The 26557-nt window shown below is 35.9% G+C and overlaps 1 protein-coding gene across 4 annotated transcripts; it reads left to right on the top strand.

Moving 5' to 3' along the window:
• Nucleotides 1-23575: 23575 nt before the first annotated feature.
• LOC108484146 (40S ribosomal protein S20-2) lies at nucleotides 23576-26128 on the top strand. Of its 4 annotated transcripts, none has more exons than XM_053019521.1 (5): nucleotides 23576-23768; nucleotides 24359-24564; nucleotides 24727-24853; nucleotides 25013-25126; nucleotides 25743-26128. In XM_053019521.1, exons 3-5 carry the CDS (start codon nucleotides 24742-24744, stop codon nucleotides 25883-25885), a joined length of 369 nt encoding a protein of 122 aa, XP_052875481.1. In that variant the 5' UTR covers nucleotides 23576-23768; nucleotides 24359-24564; nucleotides 24727-24741; the 3' UTR covers nucleotides 25886-26128. The 4 variants fall into 4 exon arrangements, with proteins under 4 accessions (XP_052875481.1, XP_052875482.1, XP_017643316.1 ...); XM_053019522.1 differs by having other exon boundaries at nucleotides 23576-23813; XM_017787827.2 differs by lacking the exon at nucleotides 24359-24564 and having other exon boundaries at nucleotides 23576-23813.
• The last annotated feature ends 429 nt before the right edge of the window (nucleotides 26129-26557 follow it).

The following is a 26557-nucleotide window of genomic DNA, read 5'->3' as shown; positions in this document are numbered from 1 at the left end:
CTACGGGATTATATTAAGGTCGTATTAAAATTTCGTTAAAAAATTTTGATGTTTAAATGGTTAATTAGGTAAAAAGGACTAAATCGTAAAAATGTAAAAGTTGATTTCTAATAGTTAAAAGGGTCAAATGGCTATGACATCTTAAACTAATGGACTAAGATAGTAACTATACCATTTAGTGAGTTAGCGGATGTACATGGACAAGGTTTTATTGAATTTTTTTATTATTATTAAGGGAAAAATGGTAAATGAGTAAATAAACTTAAAATAAAATCATATTCCCTATTTTCTTCTTTGCTTGGCTGAATACACCATTGAATGGGTGGAGAGCTTCGGTTTTGAATTCTTCATTGCATGGTAAGATTTTGTGCCCCGATTTTAATGATTTTTATATTTTTGAGTTTGTTTTAGCTTAATCAAGCTAGCCCGAGGGTTAAATTGAAAAAATTTTAAAGGTTGAGGGACTTTCCATGGATGTTTTTTAATGTGTTTTGATGTTAGTTGATAGATTATTAATCTTTGTTATAAAATAAACATGTTTTGTTAAATGATTTTTGGTGAATTTTGAAAATAAGAATTAAATTGTTAAATGTATAAATTCTTGGGTTTTATTTTGAATTATTGATAATTATGGGTTGTTTCAAGGTCCCTTGTAACATTGGTTAAGTTGGATTTAGGCTAAAATGGTTAAGCTTCAAGTTATGAGCATAAAGACTAAATTATGAAAAGTTAAAAATTAGGGGTAATTTCATAATTTTGCATAAATATGAAATATGGATTAAATTGAATACTAGAAGTACTTAATTTATTGAAATTATCTATTTAGATCAAGATAAACCACATTCAAACTTAAATCGAGGAAAAGCTAAAGCTTCGGATTAGTGTTCGATTCTACTTCTACGTTCTAGTTATCGAGGTAAGTTTATATGAACTATGATAGTTTTAATATTAGCTAAAGTGACTAAATGATATGTTGTTTTAATATAAATGAATCTAAATATAAATGTATCCATGTTATGAAGAATTGATGGGTAACGAATCCTATTGAACCTTAAGAATTCTTAAGATACGAATGACATGTCATTAGGGATTTCATGTTTCGAGTACTGCTCTTGAATGTCCTATCGATGGCTAAGGTCCCACAATTGTTACGGATTCTCCACAGCTCATGTGAGCAGCATCATGTAGCTTACATTCTGACCCACAGCTCGTGTGAGCAGGTCAATTTCATAACTCGTATGAGCATTGCATCCGCCAGGAGAGTTTATAAACAAATACAGATTTTTGGTATCATTCTCTATACTGAGATATACTATAAGACCAATAAGTTGATTCGAGATCTGAAAGGTTACTGTTATATGTAAAGGCACACTATGTGTGAGCTTTCCCGAGTATTCGATGTAATTCTAGATGGTTCAATAGGTAAGAAAAGGAAATGAAATGGTAAGTATTCAAATGGAATGAATCATGATCTTATGAAATGATTTATGAGGTAAATGATCTATTTACATATGGAAATCTACTTATCGTATGTTTGAATTCATTTGTATCATGAACAAGTGTACTAACTTGTGAGTTTGATGATATTGTATAGGCTTATACTAAGATTATGACATTGGTAATGATTTATTCTTAATCTATGAATTGTATTAATGAAATGGTAAGTTATATTTAAGTCTATACAAGCTTATTAAGCACTCACTGCTTACGTAGTTACTTTCCTTTGTTTTATAGACTATTAAAAGCTCGATCAGTTGAAAACTTGTCGGAGACCTATCACACTATCCAGTAGTTATATACGTAGATTTGTGTATTTTGGCCAAGGTTAATAACGACATGTATAGATTCTTTGTAATGGATGTTTTGGTATGTTTAGGCTTTTGGAAATTATGGTTGATTTGGTGAACTTTAGTGTATTATGAAGTTGTGTTGATTTGGTGAACTTTAGTGTATTATGAAGTTGTGTTAATTTGGTGACTTTTAAGTGCTTGTATATAAGGTCCTTTTGGTATGTATGTGATGGTTTGGAAATGGTCATTTGCAATAAAATGTAATGGCTAAGTGATCTAGGTTGTGTGATTGAGTTATGGTCAAATTGGTTTACTTTGATTCATAATGTTTTGATACAATTGTGGTGCCTTTGAATGGCATATTAGTTAGATGAATTAGGATGTTTGAAATGGCATGATTTGGTCTGATTCAATGATGTTTAAGTCCCTTAGATGTATGCCCAAATCGTAAGAATGGTTTGGAATGAATTGGACTTGAAATGGCTTGAATTTAGGGTCAAATTATGGATCACATGGCCTGGCGACACAGGCTGTCACATGGTCATTTGTGGCAACTCAGAGAGTTACACGAGCTGTCACATGGTCATTTGTGGCAACTCAGAGAGTTACACGGTCTGGCACACGGCCTGCGACACGACCATGTGACCCAACTCAGTGAGTTACACAGGTGAGGGCTGGGACACGGTGTGTGCCCCTTTGTTCAAATGTTACATGGCTTGGGCTATTTCACACGACCTGGCCACACAATCATGTGATACCTGTTTTTCAAATTTTCTATCTTTTTCTTAAAACTTCTGAATTCTTTCAAATTAGTCCCAATTTGCTTCTAAGCTATTTTTAGGGCCTCCAAGGCTCGATTTAGGGACAAAATACATATGATTGATTGGTTTATAATAAGTTTAATTTAATTTATGTTATAATAATAAATGTTTTCTGTTTGACCGGTAATGCTCCATAACCCTAATCCGGCGACGGAGATGAGTTAAGGGTGTTACAGAAACATTAAATCTATATATTAAATTTATTACAATCTGAAGAATGAATTAATCCAATAATAATAATAATAATAAATAACTCATTCTCAATGATTCAACATGACAAGAATTGGATGCCACTTGTTATGAACCATAAAATAAGATCTAATATAAAACTAAACAAATCAAGATCTATCATGTTAGATCATTAATAACATAACTAAATGTGGAAGCGTACCTGAATCCACCGGTTTCTTGAAACCTTTGGATCTTATGGTTTTGATCTTCCAAATTAGCACACAAGCAATTTTGAGAAGGTGACTCCTTTTGTTTTAAAGATGTGATATTAAAAAAGTTACGTATATATAATTTGGGGGTCATAACCCTAATATATAACTTTTGCATATTAACCCTAATTTCTAATTAACCTATCATCAATTAGAAATTAATTACTAGAGTATCTAGACATATTTGGCTCATACTTTATTTTTATAACTAAAGCCCAATAAACCTTAACCAAATCATATACTTTTAATTAGGATTAATATTTTATGATAATAAATAATAATATGCAATTATGCTTATTATATATGTGATGTGCATGTTTTTCCAAAAACATAAATTAATTTAAAACAAAAAAATATTATATTGCCTATAGATATCATAATATAATGTGATTATTTTTGTTATTAAACAACTCCATTATATTTTCTATCATAAAGGTATCCTTATGTATAAATTTTTTATCAATTTATTAAAACTTGGGTAAACTACAAAATAGTCAAATTTTTTTGTCTCATATTACATTTTAGTCACTTATGTTTGAAATATTACATTTTAGTCACTTACATTATCGTTTTGTTACGAAGTGGTCACTCTACCGTTACCTCCCTAACTATGGTCCTACAGTTCAAATGGGTTTTAAATGCCAACTTGAATGTCCTATATGGCAATCCAAATTAAATTTATTTAATTAAAAATATATTTTCATCTCAGCAACTAGACATCCAAGTTGGTATTTAAAACTCATTTGGATTGTCACGTAGGACTACCGCTAGGGAGGTAATGGAGTTTAATGGTAGAGTGACCACTTCGTAACAAGACAATAATGTAAGTGGCTAAAACATAACATTTCAAACATAAGTGACTAAAATGTAATATGAGACAAACAAAATTGACTATTTTTTGTAGTTTACCCTTAAAATTTTGATTTTATATTTCTAGTATAACATAATTTTAGTTCTTACCTACGTAAATTGGGATAAAATAGGTATAGTAAGTTTAATGAAAGGACAAAATAGGTATGTTAAACTAGGATAATCTAGACTTAAAATGATTGTTAATTTTAAAGTAGTCAAAACAAAATTAGTATGAGGTAATAAAGTTGGGAGTTACATATAAATTGATATTTTCAATTAAATCATTGGTTTAATTATGTTTACTATTACAAAATTTGGTTTTGTATAAAACCCCATATGTTTTCTTTGTAAAGAAAAGAAAGGATCATGCAAATGAAGAGCAAGAGAATTAATGCGAGGATAGTGATGAGAACTAGTGGACTAAAATTAGTAAATGGTAGTTGTATATGGTCAACTGTGGATATGATGTTGAAGGTCTCCCATTTTTTTAAATGAAAAAGGTCAATTTTTTTAGTTTTTAGGTTTTTTATCGGAGTAATATAAAATAAAAAATAAAAAACGAAAATGGGTTGTTGCTAAGATTAAGTACCAAAATGGTACATTTGGATGGGTGGAGGGTGGTTTATAGGCAGCACCACCCTCATTTTCTGACACTTTACAATAAAAAAAACGATAGGACAGGACACGGGTGGAAGGTCTGGCGTAGGTGGCACAGGTAGAGGGGCTGGCAGAGGCGGCACCAATTTGGCAGGGATGGGACGACTGCATGCTGAGTTCCTTTGTATTTTTGTGTGTTTAGGGACCTTATAATGGTCCCCAAGTTCCATTTTCGGCTATGAGTGAAGGAGAAGAAAAGAAGAGAAGAAGAAGGAGAGAGCGGAAAGGGAAGGGAAAAAGAAAGAAAAAAAAGAAAGAATAGAGAGAGGGAAGGAGAAAGAGAAGGAAAAAAGAAAAGAAAAGAAAAGGTAAATTATTTTTGTTATAAATTAATGGATTAATGTTAATTTATTTTGTTTTTGTTATTATTGTTGATTTAATTTGGATTTAATTTTTAAATGTAATTTTTAAGGTATTATTTGGTTAAAAAGAGCTATTAAGGTATGTTTGTATTTATTTTATAATTTTATTCATTCATAATTTATTTTTAAAGTTTATTGAAGTAAAAAAACCTATTTATGTTATGTACAAAGAATGTTTTATTATTTTATGTAATTTATTTGTTATGTGTGTTTTAGGTTGATTAGATATATTTTTATGAAATTTATTTGGCATGTTATTTTTGATTATTTTAATTTTTTTTATGTTGGTAAAAGATGAGACCATCGATATGAAATTTGGAATTTATGAGATAAATTAATAATTAGTTTATATGTTTTAATTTTTAAGATTTTATTTTTTAAAATCTTATTTTATGTTTTATATAAATAATAAAAATAAAATGTATTTTGAACTTCTATGAAAAAAAGTATATTTTTGACAATTATTAAGTTGACGTGTTGTTATATATTATATTTAAACCAAAAATGTTTACTTATTATCATTTTAAAGTAATAATAAAATTTTTGTATTTATTATGTATCATTTATGTTATGTTTTTGTTATTGGCATGTTATTTTTAGTATTTTAATATAAAATTTACTTATTATCATTTTAAAATAATAATAATAATATTCATATTTATTATGTATCGTTTATGTTATGTTTTTTTTATTTTTTTATTGGCATATTATTTTTAGTATTTTAATATAAATTTTTGTTTTTTATGTAGGTAAAAGATTAAACCATTGGGATGGAATTTCGAATGGGACCATTGAGTTGGAGTTTGAGTTGGAATTTATAAGATATATTTATTTTGTTAATGTAGTATAGCAAAAAATATGATGTGGTAAAAACTGTTTGGTATTTTTTTGTAATTAAAAGCAAAATATAAAATTTAGGTATTTTGAATAATATTTAAAATCCATCAAACTTTGAAATTAATAACTGAAATTTGTTTTGAAATTGCAGGTATCGCAATGGCTCCATTGATTAAAAACGATGGTCACATATCAAACACAGTTCATAATATGGTAATATATTGTTATTTGTTAATCATGGGTTCCCTTAAAAAAAGATCTACGTAATTTATGGAAATAAATTATGTTATTATAACTATTTTCTTTAATTTATCACTGTCAGGGCCCGTACCGTGCATTAAGGGGTCGGGTGAATGGTTTAGGATATTCTCCGGATGCAAGCCTGATGTCATACTTGGAGTTAGCTGGATTCGGGTCAACAGCATTGATTTGAACGTTTGATTTGCGGTATGATTTAATATCCACATTGGTCGAGCGTTAGCTCCCGGAGACCCACACTTTCCATTTGCCATGCGGGGAGTGCACTATCACTCTGGAGGATGTTGCATTGCAACTTGGCCTCCAAATCGAAGGGGGTGCCATAACGGGTGTAAGTGCGATAGCTGTGCCAACTGCCCTTTGTTATAGCCTACTAGGAGTCTCGCCCATCGATGATGAGTCCAATTTTATGGGTTTAAAATTTTCATGGCTAAAAACCAATTTTGAACATTTATTAGTTAATGCCACTAAGCATGAAGTGATGTGCGCAGCTCGAGCGTACATTATGCATATCATAGGGGGTGTACTGATACCCGGTGCAAACAACAACAAGGTTCATTTGATGTATTTACCCCTATTAGCTGATTTGCAGAATGTTCGCTTGTATAGTTGAGGTTCTGCAGTTCTGGCTATGTTGTATCGTAAGCTTTGTTGAACGATAAAGCCTGATATCGTAGACATAGGCAGATACCTTGTATTGCTGCAGTCATGGGCTCTTTAACAGATGCCATTCTTGGCATCGATTTGGCACCAACCATACGTATTTCCACTAGTGAACAGGTGATAAAATTTAATTTGTTATTAATTGACAATTTCTTTATAATGATACTATTCTAACGATACTATATTTACTTGAAATTTGTTTTTCTAGATGGAGTTTTTATCCAAGTATCGGGAGGTCATACACTGTCCCAATATATCCTCTGATGATTGAACAACATGCCGGGGAAAGGGTAAGCTATTCCAATATTCGTGACATGTAATTACTTTGTATATCTTACTCGAACATTTTTAAATTTTAACCATATTATTTGTCGTGCAGTTTATTTGGATGCCGTATCGGAGACCAGAATTGCGGCTGTTATACCCTCGTCTGCCCGCATTCATTCTCACCTATAGTGCATTAACGCACCAATTATTAATTTCCAGACAGTTGAGTGGTATAATAGGGATCGAGTACTCCGGTAGTTTGGTTGCATCTAGTATATCCCTGATTCGCCAATGCAGGTGGGGAAGATTCACTTGATCACCAAGAGAGGAAAACATGGAAATAATTAGAGGGTTGTGCACCGAAAATATATTGCAGTGTGGGATAATCGAATGGCGTAGAGATCTCAGATGGATATTTCTTCCGATTTGCAATTATCTTTAGAGAACATAAAATGGTATTTTATTACGAGAAAGCTATATTTACTTGGTGAGCAGTCGATTATAGTCCCCCCGCACATGCAGCGACTTGGGGCATATGAACCAGTGGCCGATATAAAGGCTGAGCCAGAGCTAGAGAAAGATCCCAAGCCCGAGCCTGAGCTCGAGCTCAGGCCACAATTGTAGGCCAAGTCTGAGCAATCGCATACATATTTAGCTAATAGTTCTTATCATCCAGATTTGCCGGTCAATGACTATTTCCTGGGCTCGTCAGGATACGGATACCGTTTTGGGTTTGATATCTTTGGGTCGTATCCACCGCAGTATAGCACTCCTCTCGGCCTATATCCACTGTAGTACAACACTCCTCCCAGCTCGTATCCACCGCAGTACAGCACTCCCCTCGGCCCGTATCCAACGTAATACTCCACTCCTCATAGGTCGTATCCACCGCAGTATGGCACTCCTCCCAGCTCAAGTTCATCGATGGCGTTCGGGGCATATGATTTTTCTTCCATGTTTCGTACACCCCCACCTACGACTGAAAAGGATGTTGATCGCCACAATCACCCACAACATGAACGTCGATCCCCGCAGAAATATACCCCTAGGACCACACCATCAAACCATCAATTTTAGCAGTTTCTTGCGGTTTTGATATTACAAAGTTTGCACTTTTTTATTCTAAAAAAATATAAATCAAGAAAAAAACAATCTTTGTATATATTTAACTAGATTAATTGGAACTTTAAAATTGGAACAAAATTTGTTGTCATAAATTAGATTAATTGCAACATTACAACATTAAAACACTAAAACTTGTAACAAACTTAGTTTTGTAATATAAATTATGTTATATAAATTAAATACATTACAATCATAATCTAATTGGAGCAAACTTTGTAATATAAATTATGTTATATAAATTAAATACATTACAACCATAATTTAATTGGAACAAACTTTGTAATATAATTTTTTATATAAATTACATGAGCTCAATTCCTATCCGATCGTGACGATTATCCAACATGATAGTTTCGCTGCAGGCATTTGCTCCGATTATGACCAGCTAATTTTCATAATCCACAACGTTTACCATCGGGTTTCTCCCTAATGTCCATTTTATTACAGATTCTGGATGATTGCAGAAGACCATTCGGATTCTTATACAACCCTCTGTCTAGGGTAAGCTCGAAAGTCATCAGAGGCACCTCCTACGTAGACAGGTCAGGTAGGATGGGGAACTCATTCTTCTAAACACGTAACATACGCTCGAGTGTGTACACATCATCGACAAATTGTTAAAAATTGAGTGAGACTTTAGCACACGTTGCCACGACATGCACACATGGATAATGAATTGTTTGAAACCTCCTACAATCGTACCATCTATTCCGGAGATCAACTCCATAGGACCTAGGTGGTATACCGGGTCAACGATCGATGGTTTTCGTAACTCGAAACATTTCAAGACATTTTGAATATATTTCTACATTCATCGACCTCGCCATCCGACGGTTTGCAACCATTGCATCCCTGACATCTTCGACAAACACGTGCCCCGCCTCCATCTGGTTGACTTGTTGCTTACCCATTCTTAGCATCAAGGTAGCTAACCTGTAGAATGTAGCCGAGAAAACAGATGAAATCGGAAGATGTCATGTTTTCAACAACATAATGTTGATCCCCTCCACCAAGTTTATGGCCATTTGACCATAATGAAAGCCCTCGTCAAAATTTTGAGCCCATTGTCACGGCTCCATGGTACCTAACCACTGTCAGAAAGATGTGTTCGTTTGACCCTCCATGTCACTCTCAAGTCGAGTCATTCTTTGGCGAAAAATATTTGGCTCTAGCTCGTGCGCTGTATATGTATTAAGAAAAGATAAGTTACAATATTGCACTAAAACATTAAAACTTATATTGAAAAAATAAGGTTATCCTTTACCTATTCTCACAACTTGTCTCCACCATTCTGCATTCTTATAATCTCGATGGAAGTTAGCCGCAATGTGCCAGATGCAGTAAACAGATCTCCATGGCACATCGAAAAGCCTAATGGCGACAATTAATCATTTCCCTCTATCGGAGATGATGCAAATATTATCGTTGCTAATAACATACCTTCGCAGGTTGATAAAGAAGAATTCTCATGATTCCATGTTCTCCTTATCTACGATGGCAAATGCTATCGGGAGCACATTCTTGTTGATGTCTTGAGCAACAGCAAGAAGTAGGATCTGTATATATTTTTCATATAGCCAGGTCTCATCCACTTGCACAAATGGCTTGCAGTAGGGAAATGTGTGCACACATGGATCAAACGTTCAGAACATCTGATGGAAAATTCTTTTTCCCAGTTGTAGATGGTCATCTGGGCCGTAATAAGGTCGTGTCTGTAACTCAATAACTGTCCCTGATATGTACTCCCCTATAGCGGTTATCCATCCCTATGCTCATTATACGATGCATTGACATTCTCGTACAATTGCTCCATTGCCATCTGTTTAGCTATCAACGCCTTTCGATATGATACTCGATACTGGAATCGTACTTGCATTTTGGCAATCAGTATCGAAACTTTAATGGTCGATATGTCCTTTACCATTGGCATGATACACGTACAGATAGTTTTGAAATCAAGTTTTCGATGATCTTCTATCATACGTGTTGATGTGCATGTGTGAGGCCCAACAAATTTTTGTATCTCCCACATCTGCGAATTTTGAATAAATGCAGCTCATACCCGCCAATTGCAGTCTTCCGCCGACTTCCAACACTCCCCAATATATAATGTCGGTTTAGACACTGTGAATTTGTAGTCCACTGATATTTTTATGCTATACCGCTTAATAGAAAATATGCACTCTTCCTTACTTTTGAATATCTGGCCTACAAACATGTAACACCCCGAACCCGAGACCGTTGCGATTAGCCGGACACGAGGTTAACAAGCCAAAACCACTTATAGCACCGACCAACTTGACATTCCCGAGCAAGTGCAAAAGCGCATCATCTTGTTGCCTTAAAAGCATATCTCGAGTTACAAAACTCGGAAATTGATTCCGTAAATTTTTCCTGAATTTAGACTCATATATCCATCCTGGATTTATTTCTAGAATTTTTGGTCGGGCCAATTGGTACAGTTTATTAGTTAAAGTCGTCCATGTTACAGGGGTCGACTACACTGACCTTCGCGCGTTACAACTTGAATATCTCTCTGTACAGGGTTTCAATACTAATGCCGTTTGTTTCTAATGAAACTAGACTAAAAAAAGAATCTGCACATATAAGGCATGACTTCTAATTCATTCTGGATAATTTATGGTAAATTTTCAAAGTCGCGATAGGGGACCCAGAAACCGTTCTGGCCCTGTCTCACGAAAATTTTAATATCTCTCGGTATACTATTCATATGATCGTTTCGTTACTTTCATATGAAAATAGACTCGTCAAGGTTCGATTTCATAATTTATTCACCATTTAATACCATTCCTACAAATTTTGGTGATTTTTCAAAACCACGTCACTGCAGTGGCAGCATCTGCTTTTAAGGTAGGCTTTACCTAATTTGTAGTCTCCATGGGCCAACTATGGTCTTGCCATACATGGGTCCACATATGATCATATTTAGCCATTCAATGGCTGATCATGTGACCAACACTCCCATTCAATCCATAATCACATCATGAAACCATATATAATTACAAACCACAAATGGTCTAATTCCATACTCCACTATTACGAACCATTTTCGCATGGCCGTACAAATATACAACACAAGTACTTAAAGACAACCGAGGGTAGTCCTATACATGCCATATCCGAACTCAACTAAAGGAGTACCGAAAAGGGGCTTTGATAGTGTGGATGACTTCACTTCAATGATCCCGAATCCGATCGTTAACGAGCAAAATCTAAAACAGAGAAACAAAGGAACGGAGTAAGCAATTTATGCTTAGTAAGTTTGAGCCATAATTTACACACAACCAAAGCATAGCATTCAAGTAGCTAAACAATAATTCATATGCACAATTTCTCAAAGACATGCTTACTTCACAATCCCAACTCTTATTTTCATACACAAACAACGGCTTAGTTAAGGTCGATAGCTCGTTTATCATTGGGCGAATATTCATACGCACTTACTCATAGTGTGCAAAGCACACACAAAACATACCTTGTTGTTGGGAATTTCACAAGTGCATTAACGAAAATTTTCCAGCAGCTTATAAATTTCAAATCACATACCTTGAGTTTATCCGGATATAGCTACTCGTTCAAAACACCTTCGGGACGTGCAGTTATGGTAACCGCACAAATGCCTTCGGGACTTAACCGGATATCACAACTCGCACAATTGCCTTGGGCTTAGCCGATATCATAGCTCGCACAATTGCCTTGGGCTTAGCCGGATATCACTCGAACATTCATACACATCTTTGTTTCATTTTCACAACAAAACTTTTATGCACAATTCACTTAACAAAAATATCATTTCGGCTCAATGGCCATATACAAAGGCGAATTTCGATTGCTTATTACTTCATTCAATCGAATCAAAATCTAAGTTTCGATACTCGAAAACTTACCTCGGATGTTGTCGAGCGATTCGATGGCTATTCAACTACTTTTTCCTTCCCTTTATCGGATTTGGTCCCCTTTGCTCTTGAGCTTAATTTAACAAATAATTTGATTCAATCATTTGAGTATCGAAAAGAAGAACTCAAGGCACTTAGCCCACATATATTCACTAGACATTAAAGTCACATAAGTACGAATTCATGAATCGACTTAACACACAAAGCCTTCAACATGCTTACTCATGGCGAACAACACAACCTCTTAGGCACTCATTCATGGCCGATTATACTTAGTCATACTTGCACCAAATCAACAATAAATTCCAAGATTTTCACATCATATGTGTACTAGGCGAATGTACTTGCAATTTCACAAACATTCTTCAACAATTTCTTCTTTAAACAAACATATTTATCATTTACTTCATAACCAAATCATCATGTGCAAACATACATACACATATAGGTGCATGGCGAACCTCAAGGTGTTCATAACCATCTAAAACACAAATTTTTACCAATCAAGTAACAAGCATAAATCATGCTCATGAATGCATCATGGCCGAATACATCACATTCATACCCCTTTCAACTTCGGTCATGGTTAAACAAAGAACTCAATGTCTTACTCAAGATTGCTACAAAGAAATTTCAAGAGTAGTCAATCCATCATTGCATGCATCATTATCAAGCTTCACATTTAGCATGCAATGGCTTTAACACAATATCAACAATATCAACCTTGGCCTAATACCATTTCCATGGCATAACAAGGATTTGAACCATGGCTAACATGAACATCAAGTTAGCAACTAAAACATGCATGAATCTCATGACACAACTTCATACATACCTTAATCTTGATGCAAGTATAGCCAAATCTCCTTCTAGATCTCTTCTAAACCAAAATGGAGCAAAATCCTATCTTCTTCCTTAGTATTTTCGGCCAAAAGGAGAGAACAAGGATGAACAAAATTTTTTCTTTGCTTTTCTTTCACTCACGGCAACAATGGGGAGAATACCACACTCACACACATTTTTTTTGTTTCTCTTCCTACCACTAAATTTTTTATCATTTCATCACATCATGCATTATCAAAACATGTCATAACATGTTTTTCCTTGCCCATAACTCCTTGTCATGGCCGGCCACTATGCCATCTTTGGGAATTTGACATGCAAATCCCTTAATTTTGCATGCATTATCAACTAGTCATCACACATTTCCCCATCATACTTTCAAAGTTTACTACTAGGTCCTTTCTAGTGAAATTCACCTTTATAACACTAAATCGAATCATCAAAAATGCCACACACAAATTAACACATATCATAGGCATCAAAATAAATTTTAAATTATTTTTATGCCTCGATTTTGTGGTCCCGAAACCACATCCCGACTAGGGTCAATTTTGGGCTGTCACAACTCTCACCCACTTAAGAAATTTTCGTCCCCGAATATTTTACCGGTAAATAGGTTTGGGTAACGCTCTTTCATAGAGCTCTTGGGTTCCCAAGTAGCTTCTTCCATCCCGTGTTTGAGCCATAACACTTTTACTAACGGAACCCTTTTGTTTCGTAACTCCTTCACTTCACGAGCTAGGATACGAATCGGTTCTTCTTCATAACTTATATCGGATTGAATTTCAACCTCTGATGGACTAATTACGTTCGATGGATCAGATCTATAGCGTCGAAGCATCGAAACATGAAAGACATCGTGAATGTTTTCGAGTTCGGGGCAAAAATCAAACGATATGCAAGCGGACCGACTTCCGGATATCTCATATGGCCCAATGAACCTCGGGCTCAACTTGCCCTTACGGTAGAATCGAGTATCTTTTCCAAGGCGAAACCTTGAGAAACACTTTATCTCCCACGATGCTCGATGTCTTTATGCTTCAGATCCGCGTCGACTTCCGACGATCGGAGGCTATCTTGATTTTCACGGATCACTATCACTTTCATTCAGCATCTTTAATCAAGTCCACCGAAAATTTTGCTTTCACCGAGCTCGTCCAACACAATGGTGTACGGCATTTACGCCGTACAAGGCCTCGTAAGGTGCCATCTTAATACTTGATTGAAAACTATTGTTGTAAGCGAATTCAATCAAAGGCAAATACCGTTCCCATGAACCACTGAACTCGAGGATGCAACATCTTAACATATCCTCAAGTATCTGAATTATCCGCTCGGATTGACCATCGGTTTGGGGGTGAAAGGTGGTGCTGAAATGCAACTTGGTACCCAAAGCTTCTTGCAACCTTTTCCAAAATCGCGAGGTAAATCTTGGATCTCTTTCCGACACGATGGAAATAGGCACCCCGTGTAATCTCATAATCTGAGAAACGTACAGTTCGGCTAGTTTGTCCATTGAAAAGTCCGTACGTACGGGGACAAAGTGAGCCGACTTAGTCAATCTATTTACAACGACCCAAATCGCATCTTTCTTACTCGCTTACAAAGTCTATTGTGACTCGATCCCATTTCCACTCGGGTATCGTGATTAGCTGAAGTAATCCTGAAGGCACTTGATGTTCCGCTTTCACTTGTTGACATATTAAACACCTCGAAACGACGTCAAAGATGTCTCGTTTCATACCATGCCACCAAAACCGACGTTTCAAATCATTGTACATTTTCGTACTCCCCGGGTGGATTGCCATTCGGCTACAATGGGCTTCTTTCAAAATTATCGAAATATGTTCTGAATTCTTTGGAACACACAGACGATTTCTCAACCTCAAACAATCGTCATCATCGATTTGAAACTTGATTCCTTGTTGAGCACACTCGGCCCGTTTTGCAACCAACTCATCGTCGACTTTCTCGAGCTTCACGAATTTGGCGTATCAATAATGGTTTGGCTTTCAATTCAGCTACTAACACAATGTCGGATCGAGCGGACAAGTGCACATTCATCGTCAGAAGCGAATAATGATTTACAACTTAAGGCATTCGCAACCACATTCGCCTTTCCGGGTGATAGTTAAAGACCACTCATAATCCTTTAACACTCGAGCCAACGTCTTTATCGCAGATTTAAGTCTCTTTGAGTCATCAAATATTTGAGACTTTTATGATCCGAATACATGGTACTTCTCACCAAATAAGTAATGTCGCCATATCTTTAAGACGAATACGATGGCGACCAATTCGAGACCATGGGTGGGATAATTTTCTCATGTGGCTTTAATTGCCTCGGCGCGCAGGCCACAACTCGACCTTCTTGCATCAATACGCAACCTAACCCAAGTAGGGAGGCGTCACTATAGATGACAAACTCTTTGCCGATTCGGGTTGCACTAGAATTGGGGCTTCATCAAATAAGTTTTCAGTTGATCGAAACTTTTCGACATTTCTCCATCCATTCGAACTTAACATCCTTTTGGAGTAGCCGTCATTGGCGTGGCTATTGTTGAGAAACCTTTTACAAATCGTCGGTAATAACCGCAAGCCCCAAAAAGCTCGAACCTCGGTAATATTTCTGAGGCTTCCAATTAAGTATGGCTGAAATTTTATTCGAATTCGACTCGAATACCGTCTGAGATATCACATGACCCAAGAAGCTAACCTCCTCAACCGAACTCACACTTGCTGAACTTAGCATATAATCGCTTATCCGTAAAATTCGCAACACTATCCTCGGTGTTCAGTGTTCGGTCTCATTTGCGAATAGACCAAAATGTCATCAATGAAGACAACTACGAACCGATCCGGATATGGTGCGAAGATCCGATTCATCAAATCCATAAATACCGCAGGGCATTAGTAAGCCCAAGCGGCATCACTAGGAACTCGTAGTGACCATATCTCGCTCAAGGCGGTCTTGGGTACGTCCGAATCTCGAATTCATGGCGATAATAGCCCGATCTCGGATCTATTTTCGAAAACACCGAGGCTCCCTTCATTGATCGAACAAATCATCGATACGTGGTAGCGGATATTTGTTCTTTATCGTCGCTTTATTAAGTCGACGATAGTCGATCTGCAACCTCATGGTTCCATCCTTCTTTTCACAAACAACACCGGCGCACCCAAAGGCGAAAAACTTCAAGCGAGCAAAACCTCTATCCACCAATTCTTGCAATGAGCTTTCAACTCCTTTAATTCCGTTGGTGCCATACGATACGGAGCTATCGAAATTGGAATGGTACCGGTACCAATTCGATGCCAAACTCTATTTCCGAGCAGTGGTAAACCCGGCAATTCTTGAGGAAAACATCCGGTATTCACAAACCAGCGCACAGATTCGGGTTTCTTTTCTAACTCCTTGTCATCTAGAACATACGCAAGGTGTGCTTCACACCCCTTTCTTACGTATTTCGAGCCAACATTGCGATATTACAACCGGCAATCCCTTTAAGTCCGTAGACTCAACCCGAATTATCTCGTTATTCGTGCACCTCGGATCAATAGTCTTGCTTTTGCAATTTACAACCGCATCGTGCATGGTCAACCAATCCAAACCAAGAATAACGTCGATTAGTCGAATGGCAAAAGCATCAAGTCCGGGGGAAACAAGAACCTCAAAATACTAGGGGACTTTTCTTACACACTTTGTTGACGAGCACGTAATGACCCAAGGGTTTGACACCGAATTACAAACTCGATGACTCAATGGGCAAAGTCTTCTTTGGATGCTAAGGTTTCGCATATATAAGAATGAGTAGAACCGGGGTCAATCAAAGCAATCACATTAGTATCGAAAAGAGTGAGGATACCGTAATAACATCTAGTGAGGCGGCATCCTCGCGTGCGCGCGTATGGCATAAGTCCTAGCAGAGCACGAGCCTCGGATCGATGGTGGCATCTCTAGATCCTCTCGACCGCCACTAGCATTGCCGTGTTTCTAGACGGCCTACCTCGAGTTGTGGTAGCACCGGGTTCCCACTTTGATTTACGTTTTGTCCGGATAAGCTCGGGCAATCCTTAATGAAATGATCGGTGATCCGCACTTGTAACAGGAGCGGTCACGGAATCTACAACTCCCGAATGCCATTTGCCACAATATTGGCACTCCGTTCATCTCGACGATCATTGCCAACACCGGCGATCGAAGTGACTCGCATGCCCATAGGGGTCGATCGCGGTCTCGTCTAGAAAAGCCCAAAATGTCTCTAGACCGGCCTAAGCCATCTTTAAATTTCTTTGATGATCGGGAAGGGCTTCCCGAAGACCTCTTCTGAAACTCCCTTGCTCCCACTTCACTTTTCTTTTCTCCATCTTGAGCTCCTCGGCTTTGCACGCTTTCGCTCGACAAGAGCCACAAACTCTCGGTTTCCAAAATGCCAACATACGACTTTATATCATCGTTCATCCATCTTGAGCGTTTACACATCGACTTACGAAGAAATGCACTTTCAGCGTCGTCTCTGGCTAAGCCTCGCAAATTTTCGTTCGTAGTCGATAACCGACATGGAACCTTGCTTAAGATCAAGGAATTCCTTTCGTTTTGGTCCATAAATCTCGATGATATACTTCTTTGAATTCAGGTTTGGAAGAACTCCCAAGTTACTTGCTCTCTAGACACCACAAGTCGAGTACTCCACCAATAGTAGGCGGAATCGCGTAGCAAGGAGATAGTACACTTTAAGCATTCATCGGTGTACATGATAACTCATCGAGCACCCGTATAGTGTTGTCCAACCAAAATTCAGCTTGCTCGGCATCGTCGCTATCCGTAGCTTTAAATTCAAGAGCCCCATGTTTTCAATTCATCGATTGGGGCTTACTTGACCTTACTTGGTCGATTCTGGGAGGTATTGTAGGTCTTGAGGTTGCATTAGTCGGGAATGGAGGTTGTGGAGCAGTAGTGTTAGTTCGAATGTATTGGTTAAACCAATCATTCATCACACTATAAAAGGCTTGCTTAGCCTCATCATTCGGATTGCTGGCAATAGGTTGAGAGTCTGCCGGCGCTGTCCCTTGCACGGGAGCAGGCACCACACTCTCCACATCATCAACTATTGCTCGGTTGGGATCGGGATCCATTGCTATAAACAAACACAAACTCAAATTGTCAGAAATCACCACACTATCAATTATCACTTAATGGCATGTATAGCTAGACCCCAAACATATCACGATAGTCCTAGAATCGACTAAACCTGGCTCTGATACCAATAAAATTGTAACACCCCGAACCCGAGACCGTTGCCGGTGTCGGACACGAGGGGTTAACAAGCCAAAACCACTTATAGCACCGACCAACTTAACATTCCCAGGCAAGCTGGAAAACTGCGTCACTGTTGCCTTAAAAAGCATATCTCGAGTTACAAAACTCGGAAACTGATTCCGTAAATTTTTCCTAAATTTAGACTCATATATCCATCCCTGGATTTATTTCTAGAATTTTTGGTCGGGCCAATTGGTACAGTTTATTAGTTAAAGTCGTCCATGTTACAGGGGTCGACTACACTGACCTTCGCGCGTTACAACTTGAATATCTCTCTGTACAGGGTTTCAATACTGATGCCGTTTGTTTCTAATGAAACTAGACTAAAGAAAGAATATTCACATATAAGGAATGACTTCTAATTCATTCTGGATAATTTATGGTAAATTTTTAAAGTCGCGACAGGGGACCCAGAAACCGTTCTGGCCCTGTCTCACGAAAATTTTAATATCTCTCGGTATACTATTCATATGATCGTTTTGTTACTTTCATATGAAAATAGACTCGTCAAGGTTCAATTTCATAATTTATTCACCATTTAATACCATTCCTACAAATTTTTGTGATTTTTCAAAACCACATCACTGCAGCTGGCAGGATCTGTTTTTAAGGTAGGCTTTGCCTAATTTGTAGTCTCCATGGGCCAACTATGGTCTTGCCATACATGGGTCCACATATGATCATATTTAGCCATTCCAATGGCTGATCATGTGACCAACACTCCCATTCCAATCCATAATCACATCATGAAACCATATATAATTACAAACCACAAATGGTCTAATTCCATACTCCACTATTACGAACCATTTTCGCATGGCCGTACACATATACAACACAAGTACTTAAAGACAACCGAGGGTAGTCCTATACATGCCATATCCGAACTCAACTAAAGGAGTACCAAAAGGGCTTTGATAGTGTGGATGACTTCACTTCAATGATCCCGAATCCGATCGTTAACGAGCAAAATCTAAAACAGAGAAACAAAGGAACGGAGTAAGCAATTTATGCTTAGTAAGTTTGAGCCATAATTACACACAACCAAAACATAGCATTCAAGTAGCTAAACAATAATTCATATGCACAATTTCTCAAAGACATGCTTACTTCACAATCCCAACTCTTATTTTCATACACAAACAACGGCTTAGTTAAGGCCGATAGCTCGTTTATCATTGGGCGAATATTCATACGCACTTACTCATAGTGTGCAAAGCACACACAAAACATACCTTGTTGTTGGGAATTTCACAAGTGCATTAACTGAAAATTTTCCAGCAGCTTATAAATTTCAAATCACATACCTTGAGAGTTTATCCGGATATAGCTACTCGTTCAAAACACCTTCGGACGTAGCAGGTTATGGTAACCCGCACAAATGCCTTGGGACTTAACCGGATATCACAACTCGTACAATTGCCTTGAGCTTAGCCCGATATCATAGCTCGCACAATTGCCTTGGGCTTAGCCGGATATCACTCGAACATTCATACACATCTTTGTTTCATTTTCACAACAAAACTTTTATGCACAATTCACTTAACAAAAATATCATTTCGGCTCAATGGCCATATACAAGGCGAAATTTGATTGCTTATTACTTCATTCAATCGAATCAAAATCTAAGTTTCGATACTCGAAAACTTACCTCGGATGTTGTCGAGCGATTCGATGGCTATTCGACTACTTTTTCCTTCCCTTTATCGGTTTGGACCCCTTTGCTCTTGAGCTTAATTTAACAAATAATTTGATTCAATCATTTGAGTATCGAAAAGAAGAACTCAAGGCACTTAGCCCACATATATTCACTAGACATTAAAGTCACATAAGTACGAATTCATGAATCGACTTAACACACAAAGCCTTCAACATGCTTACTCATGGCGAACAACACAACCTCTTAGGCACTCATTCATGGCCGATTATACTTAGTCATACTTGCACCAAATCAACAATAAATTCCAAGATTTTCACATCATATGTGTACTAGGCGAATGTACTTGCAATTTCACAAACATTCTTCAACAATTTCTTCTTTAAACAAACATATTTATCATTTACTTCATAACCAAATCATCATGTGCAAACATACATACACATATAGGTGCATGGCGAACCTCAAGGTGTTCATAACCATCTAAAACACAAATTTTACCAATCAAGTAACAAGCATAAATCATGCTCATGAATGCATCATGGCGAATACATCACATTCATACCTCTTTCAACTTCGGTCATGGTTAAACAAAGAACTCAATGTCTTACTCAAGATTGCTACAAAGAAATTTCAAGAGTAGTCAATCCATCATTGCATGCATCATTATCAAGCTTCACATTTAGCATGCAATGGCTTTAACACAATATCAACCTTGGCCTAATACCATTTCCATGGCATAACAAGGATTTGAACCATGGCTAACATGAACATCAAGTTAGCAACTAAAACATGCATGAATCTCATGACACAACTTCATACATACCTTAATCTTGATGCAAGTATAGCCAAATTTCCTTCTAGATCTCTTCTAAACCAAAATGGAGCAAAAATCCTATCTTCTTCCTTAGTATTTTCGGCCAAAAGGAGAGAACAAGGATGAACAAAATTTTTTCTTTGCTTTTCTTTAACTCACGGCAACAATGGGGAGAATACCACACTCACACATATTTTTTTGTTTCTCTTCCCACCACTAAATTTTTTATCATTTCATCACATCATGCATTATCAAAACATGTCATAACATGTTTTTCCTTGCCCATAACTCCTTGTCATGGCGGCCACTATGCCATCTTTGGGGAATTTGACATGCAAATCCCTTAATTTTGCATGCATTATCAACTAGTCATCACACATTTCCCCATCATACTTTCAAAGTTTACTACTAGGTCCTTTCTAGTGAAATTCACCTTTATAACACTAAATCGAATCATCAAAAATGCCACACACAAATTAACACATATCATAGGCATCAAAATAAATTTTAAATTATTTTTATGCCTCGATTTTGTGGTCCCGAAACCACATCCCGACTAGGGTCAATTTTGGGCATCACAAAACAACTCCTCGGGACTAGAATTTACTGTTGACCAAAGGAGCGAAAGTATTTCAAGGTACTCAGGAATTACTCGTCTTGCTGCGTCGGGGTCTATGAGCGACATGTGTGGTACAGGATTATTATGTATCACAATACGTCGAATCTGGTTCCTGACTGAAGGCGTGCTAATGTTTCCATCATCATTCACGTCTTCATTGTCAATATCATCGGGGACCTCGTCTACATTGGGATAACCATCGCTATCGACTTCTTGATCACAAGGATCACTACTATCATATCCATCATCACCAACCACATAAATATCGGATGTAACATTAAGATTGATATCAATCCCGCGTATAGTCGATTCACTACCAACGTGCGATATTGGAGCCACCATGCATGGTTCTTTAGCTCCATGTTCTTCACCATAGGCAGTGAAATCTTTATTTTGCTCCAAACTGGCTAACTCAGCAAATAAGTGAATCGGTGCATTTTTGTCACTCTGATTCCCACAGTAAAGAGCGATCATTGTCTCTACATCTTCGTCATCTACAAGTTCCATTTTAGTGAATTTGATGGGGTTTGTCCAAACTGGAAACTTGTAAAAAAGTTTCGAGATCCTTCTCCCACAACGTCTTACAATTTTTGTGTTAATCCTTCCCTTCATATCATCTAATGAGACATTTCTATTAAATCTCATTGCTATTTGTTGCCAACATTCAAATATACATCCAACGGTTGTTATCAAGATGACTCTATCGAAATAAACGCATACAAAAAAATGATTATCCATCTTCAATACTCAATCTGTTAAAAAATTAATAAAAAGATCTCAAAACAATTTCAAACAACATAAAAATACTTACATAAAAATTTAATGAATGATAATGGTCAATTTCTAACAATATCAAATTTATTGTCATTTCTAACAATATCAAATATATTAAAAATTTTACAAGATAACATTCTCAATAATCTAAACACAAAACTTAGTAACAAATCACAATAAACAAAAAACTTTAAAACAAAACATAAAAATAACACTAAACAAACTATATAATACTAACAATTTTTTTCTTATCATAATCTATTATATTTGAAAATAACAATAAAAAAATTACATTTCTTTTCTTTCTTCTCTTTTCTTTCTTTCTCCTCTTCTCCCTCTCTTATTCTGCTAAATTTTTTTCCAAACCGATCTGAGTAGGATAGGGAGTGGGGAATATCTTGGGTGTCATTTATCGAGATAGGCACAACTGGTGTTGCCTATCTGATAGGCACAACTGGTGCCGCCTATCTGACACTCTCCACTACTAAAATATATATTTTTTTTACTGTAAAGTGTCAGAAAATGAGGGTCGTGCCGCGTATGCACCGCCCTCCACCCATTCAAATATACCTTTTCAGTACTTAATTTTAGCATCAACCCATTTTCATATTTTTTATATTATTCGATAAAAAACTCTTAATTTTTTTAAGATTTGAGATGAAAGGATGAATTTATTTATTTTACATGTTTAATACTATTTTTTATAGTTTTCTTATTAGTGATCCATTTATCATTGTTTTCTCTATTTATTTATTAGAATATTAAATCATATTATTTCTTTTCTTTAATTCTATTTATGTTCATATTGGTGAAATTTGCTTTAATATGATTTTTAATATATTATTTTGTTTATCACATTTTAATTACCTATATAAATTATATATTTTCAACTCCTATATAGAATAAGGGTAGATTAGACATTTTATTTAGAAATTGTTTTTACAATATTCCTAAAATTCTAAGTTTACTTTTCAAATTTTTCAGTAAATTTTTACTTTTTATTTAAAATTTAAAATTTATTTCATGTTTTCAAATTAAACTCAAATAATTCATGTTAAGCTAAAAGTAAAGAAAAATCTTTTAAATTAATTAATTTTATATTTTATACTAAATAAAACTCATAATTTTTGTCATCACTTCTTTACCCAAATGAAGAACAAACAATTAATTTAATTAATTACAAGTATTTTTGCTTTGGTTTTAGTTTAAGAATATTCAAGATTATATAACTAAAAGAACTTTTAATTTCGTAAACAATTATTAAAATTAGTTATTTAAGTTATTTTCGTTAAGGATAATATGGAAATATAAAATAAAATTTTAAATTTTAGAAGAGATTAAATTAATTAATTTCAATATTATAGTAACAAATCAATTGGCATTATCAATAAATAAATAAGTATAATTTAATAATTTTGTGTATCATTTTAGCATCTACCACCTTTTACTTTAATTCTTAATTTTTTTAATGCTTAAAACGTCCTAGGTGACAAAATTACTAAGGAAGACCCTAAAAGTTGGGTTACCAACAAAGAATTTACCCACTAAATATTGCAGCCCGACCCCGTAAATCTATTTGGTCGAGCCTTCTTTCTAAAAACCCTAACCCTAATAATAAAAGCCTCTGCCACTACCGATCCCCTTGCATATCTTCTAAAAATACATTTACTCCGTTGGCTTTTGAGGAAAGAGGCAACCAAAGGCTGTTGCTTAACACTTAACTTCTTTCACTTCATCCACTTCTTCCAGGTTTCCTTTTCTCTTAACTTCTTTCACTTCATCCACTTCTTCCAGGTTTCCTTTTCTCTTTCCCTTTTATTTTCCTTGGTATTTTTATTTGATGTGTAAAATAGCTTGCTTTGGAATTGGGGTCAGATTAATGAGCAAAATAAGAAAGAACAGTGCTTTAGGTTTTCTGTATTCTGGGTTTTATAGCTCTAGTTCACCGGATTGATCTTCAATCAAACAAGTAAAAACCCACAATTTTTGGGTTATAACCTTTTCCAGTTTTCGCAACATTTCCGTTACTGTTTTAAAATGGAAATCATTGGATTGATCATCTTCAAAGAACCATTTTAGGCAACCATCCTTGACAATCCCCACCATCGAATTTGTGACACTGGGCCTTGGAGTATTTAGTCTGAATCCTAGAACCTACCAACATTTCTGGTAGCAACCGCAGTCCTGGATTTATAACTTTATTGTTGTGGCAACTCACAATACAATTTTCAGCTTTGACTCAAATTCTGCCATTCCTCTGATTGAGCCTTTCATCATCTGCATCTTTTAAACATATTTCTCATTTCAACCTCTGAACTTTTCTCCCATTTGCATTTCAGATTGCAGCTCCATTTTCAACTGCTCCTAGTTTTTCCAACCTTGGTGACAATCCTATCAGCATCCTTTTTTCAATTAACCCATTTCCTTTTGAGTTCTAGTCAGACTGTTATCTCTTATGACATGTTTCAACTCAGAAATCGGTAAAGAAGAATGAGGACAAAGCAGAAAGAAACTAAGGGAGAACTGAAACTGAAAATAGAATTTTGTGAGAAAATTGATGTGCATTTAATTGCCATCACCCCTTGCGATATCATTTATATATTGATATTTCTAGCTAAAAGCTGACTGAGTCTTAAGATTTTTAATTTTGTGAATTGCTTTTGGATGATAACTTTTTTATTTATTAGAAATTGATTGTACTGAACAGAACACAAAAGCAACTATGGCCTACGCTGCAATGAAGCCGACCAAGCCTGGTTTGGAGGAGCCCCAAGAACAGATACACAAGATCAGAATCACTCTCTCCTCCAAGAATGTGAAAAACCTTGAGAAAGGTACCGATTTATCTTATACCTCTATAATCTTGTTACTATCAAATTTTCCTCTTCTTAGCTAAATTTCATATAGTGATGAGTACTTTCTGGGGGTCTGATATGGATTAAATGGATAGACTAAGCATTGGTTAGTCTAATGTCTATATGTCTAATTGATAGTTTGTGCTGATCTGGTTCGTGGTGCCAAGGATAAGAGACTGAGAGTTAAGGGACCTGTGAGGATGCCTACCAAGGTTCTTCACATTACAACAAGGAAGTCTCCATGTGGTGAAGGTATTTACTCCCCTTGAGTCCAACGGACTCTTATTGTATTGTGTAGCTTACATTATTACCCAATTATTTATGTTTGAAACTATTTTGACTCTACCTCGAAAGCATGTTTCAGAAACCTATTGTATGGAGAATACTCTAGTTCCCTGTTCGTCAGAAATGATTTTAGAAATGGTATCTTGTTGTGATGGAGCATATAATACTGCTGAATTTCTGTTTTTCTCTGTAATCATAACACCCACAAGAAATAGGTCTGTCTATGCATTCTTGCCTTGTCCTCTGCATTTTATACAACTTTTTTGTAATTGCATGCTGTTTTTCTCTGTAATCATAACACCCACAAGAAACAGGAGTGTCTATGCATTCTTGCCTTGTCCTCTGCATTTTATACTACTTTATTGTAATTGCATGCTGGTTAATAATTTTGAATTCCACATCCATCTTTTTCTTGAAGGAACTAACTGCTAACTTTTTGCTTGTTCTGATATGTTGAACTTGACTTTGCTAATGTTAGATGCTTGAGCTACATGGTGCACATGTGATTTGTTTGTGTTAAAATAACAATCTAGTATGCTAAGGGTCATGATGCATCAAGACTAATCATTTGGGTGGTGTGTAGGAACAAACACATGGGATCGGTTTGAGCTTCGTGTTCATAAGCGAGTTATTGACCTCTTCAGTTCTCCTGATGTGGTGAAGCAGATAACATCTATTACCATTGAACCTGGTGTGGAGGTGGAGGTCACCATTGCAGATTCTTAAATATGGAGTCACTTCTGCTCTGCTTAGAATGATTTGTAGGGTTCCTTAGCTTGTATTTTTCCCATACTAGTGTTGAAGTGAGTCTTCATCTGTTTTATGGCTCCAGGTTTTGTTTCCTTTTTGTTATCCGAAGATTATGTTTGGATTTTTTAAATTTATTTGAAATCAAAAGTCAAGAAACGAGTTGTGTAGTATTTAAGGACATGAAAGAGACTAATATAATTTTTGTTGCATTTTTCTTTAGTACTTTTTCTCATTAAAATTTTTTATGGTTGGTATATCTCTCATCAGTTCATTCATCACAGTTTTTAACCAAAGTAAAAAAGTATTCTTGAAAATCTTTAAATTCAATTAAAAGTAAAGATACTTATGAAAAAACCCAAATAACAAAGTTGCAACCATTTCTTTAGATGTCAAAACTATCAAATATTAAATTTCACTACCTTTAAAAAAATTATAGGTCAAAATAATGTTAATCATATAATTTAGATTGTTTTTTAACCAGTAAAATGGTGACGTACGTTCAGAATCAAAAGAATAAAAAAAAAACACTTTCCAAATATCCAAGTTGAGACGTTAATTTGTGGATATTTTATATCAGTATTTGTTTAAGAAAAATTAATAGTTTACAAATTAACTTGTATAGAGAGGAGCTTATAGGACTTTTAGAGA

The sequence above is a fragment of the Gossypium arboreum genome, chromosome 9 (assembly GCF_025698485.1).
Source record: "Gossypium arboreum isolate Shixiya-1 chromosome 9, ASM2569848v2, whole genome shotgun sequence".
Taxonomy (NCBI): domain Eukaryota; kingdom Viridiplantae; phylum Streptophyta; class Magnoliopsida; order Malvales; family Malvaceae; genus Gossypium; species Gossypium arboreum.
The sequence above is the reverse complement of the archived record's forward strand: the minus strand, read 5'-3'. Positions and strand labels throughout refer to the sequence as shown.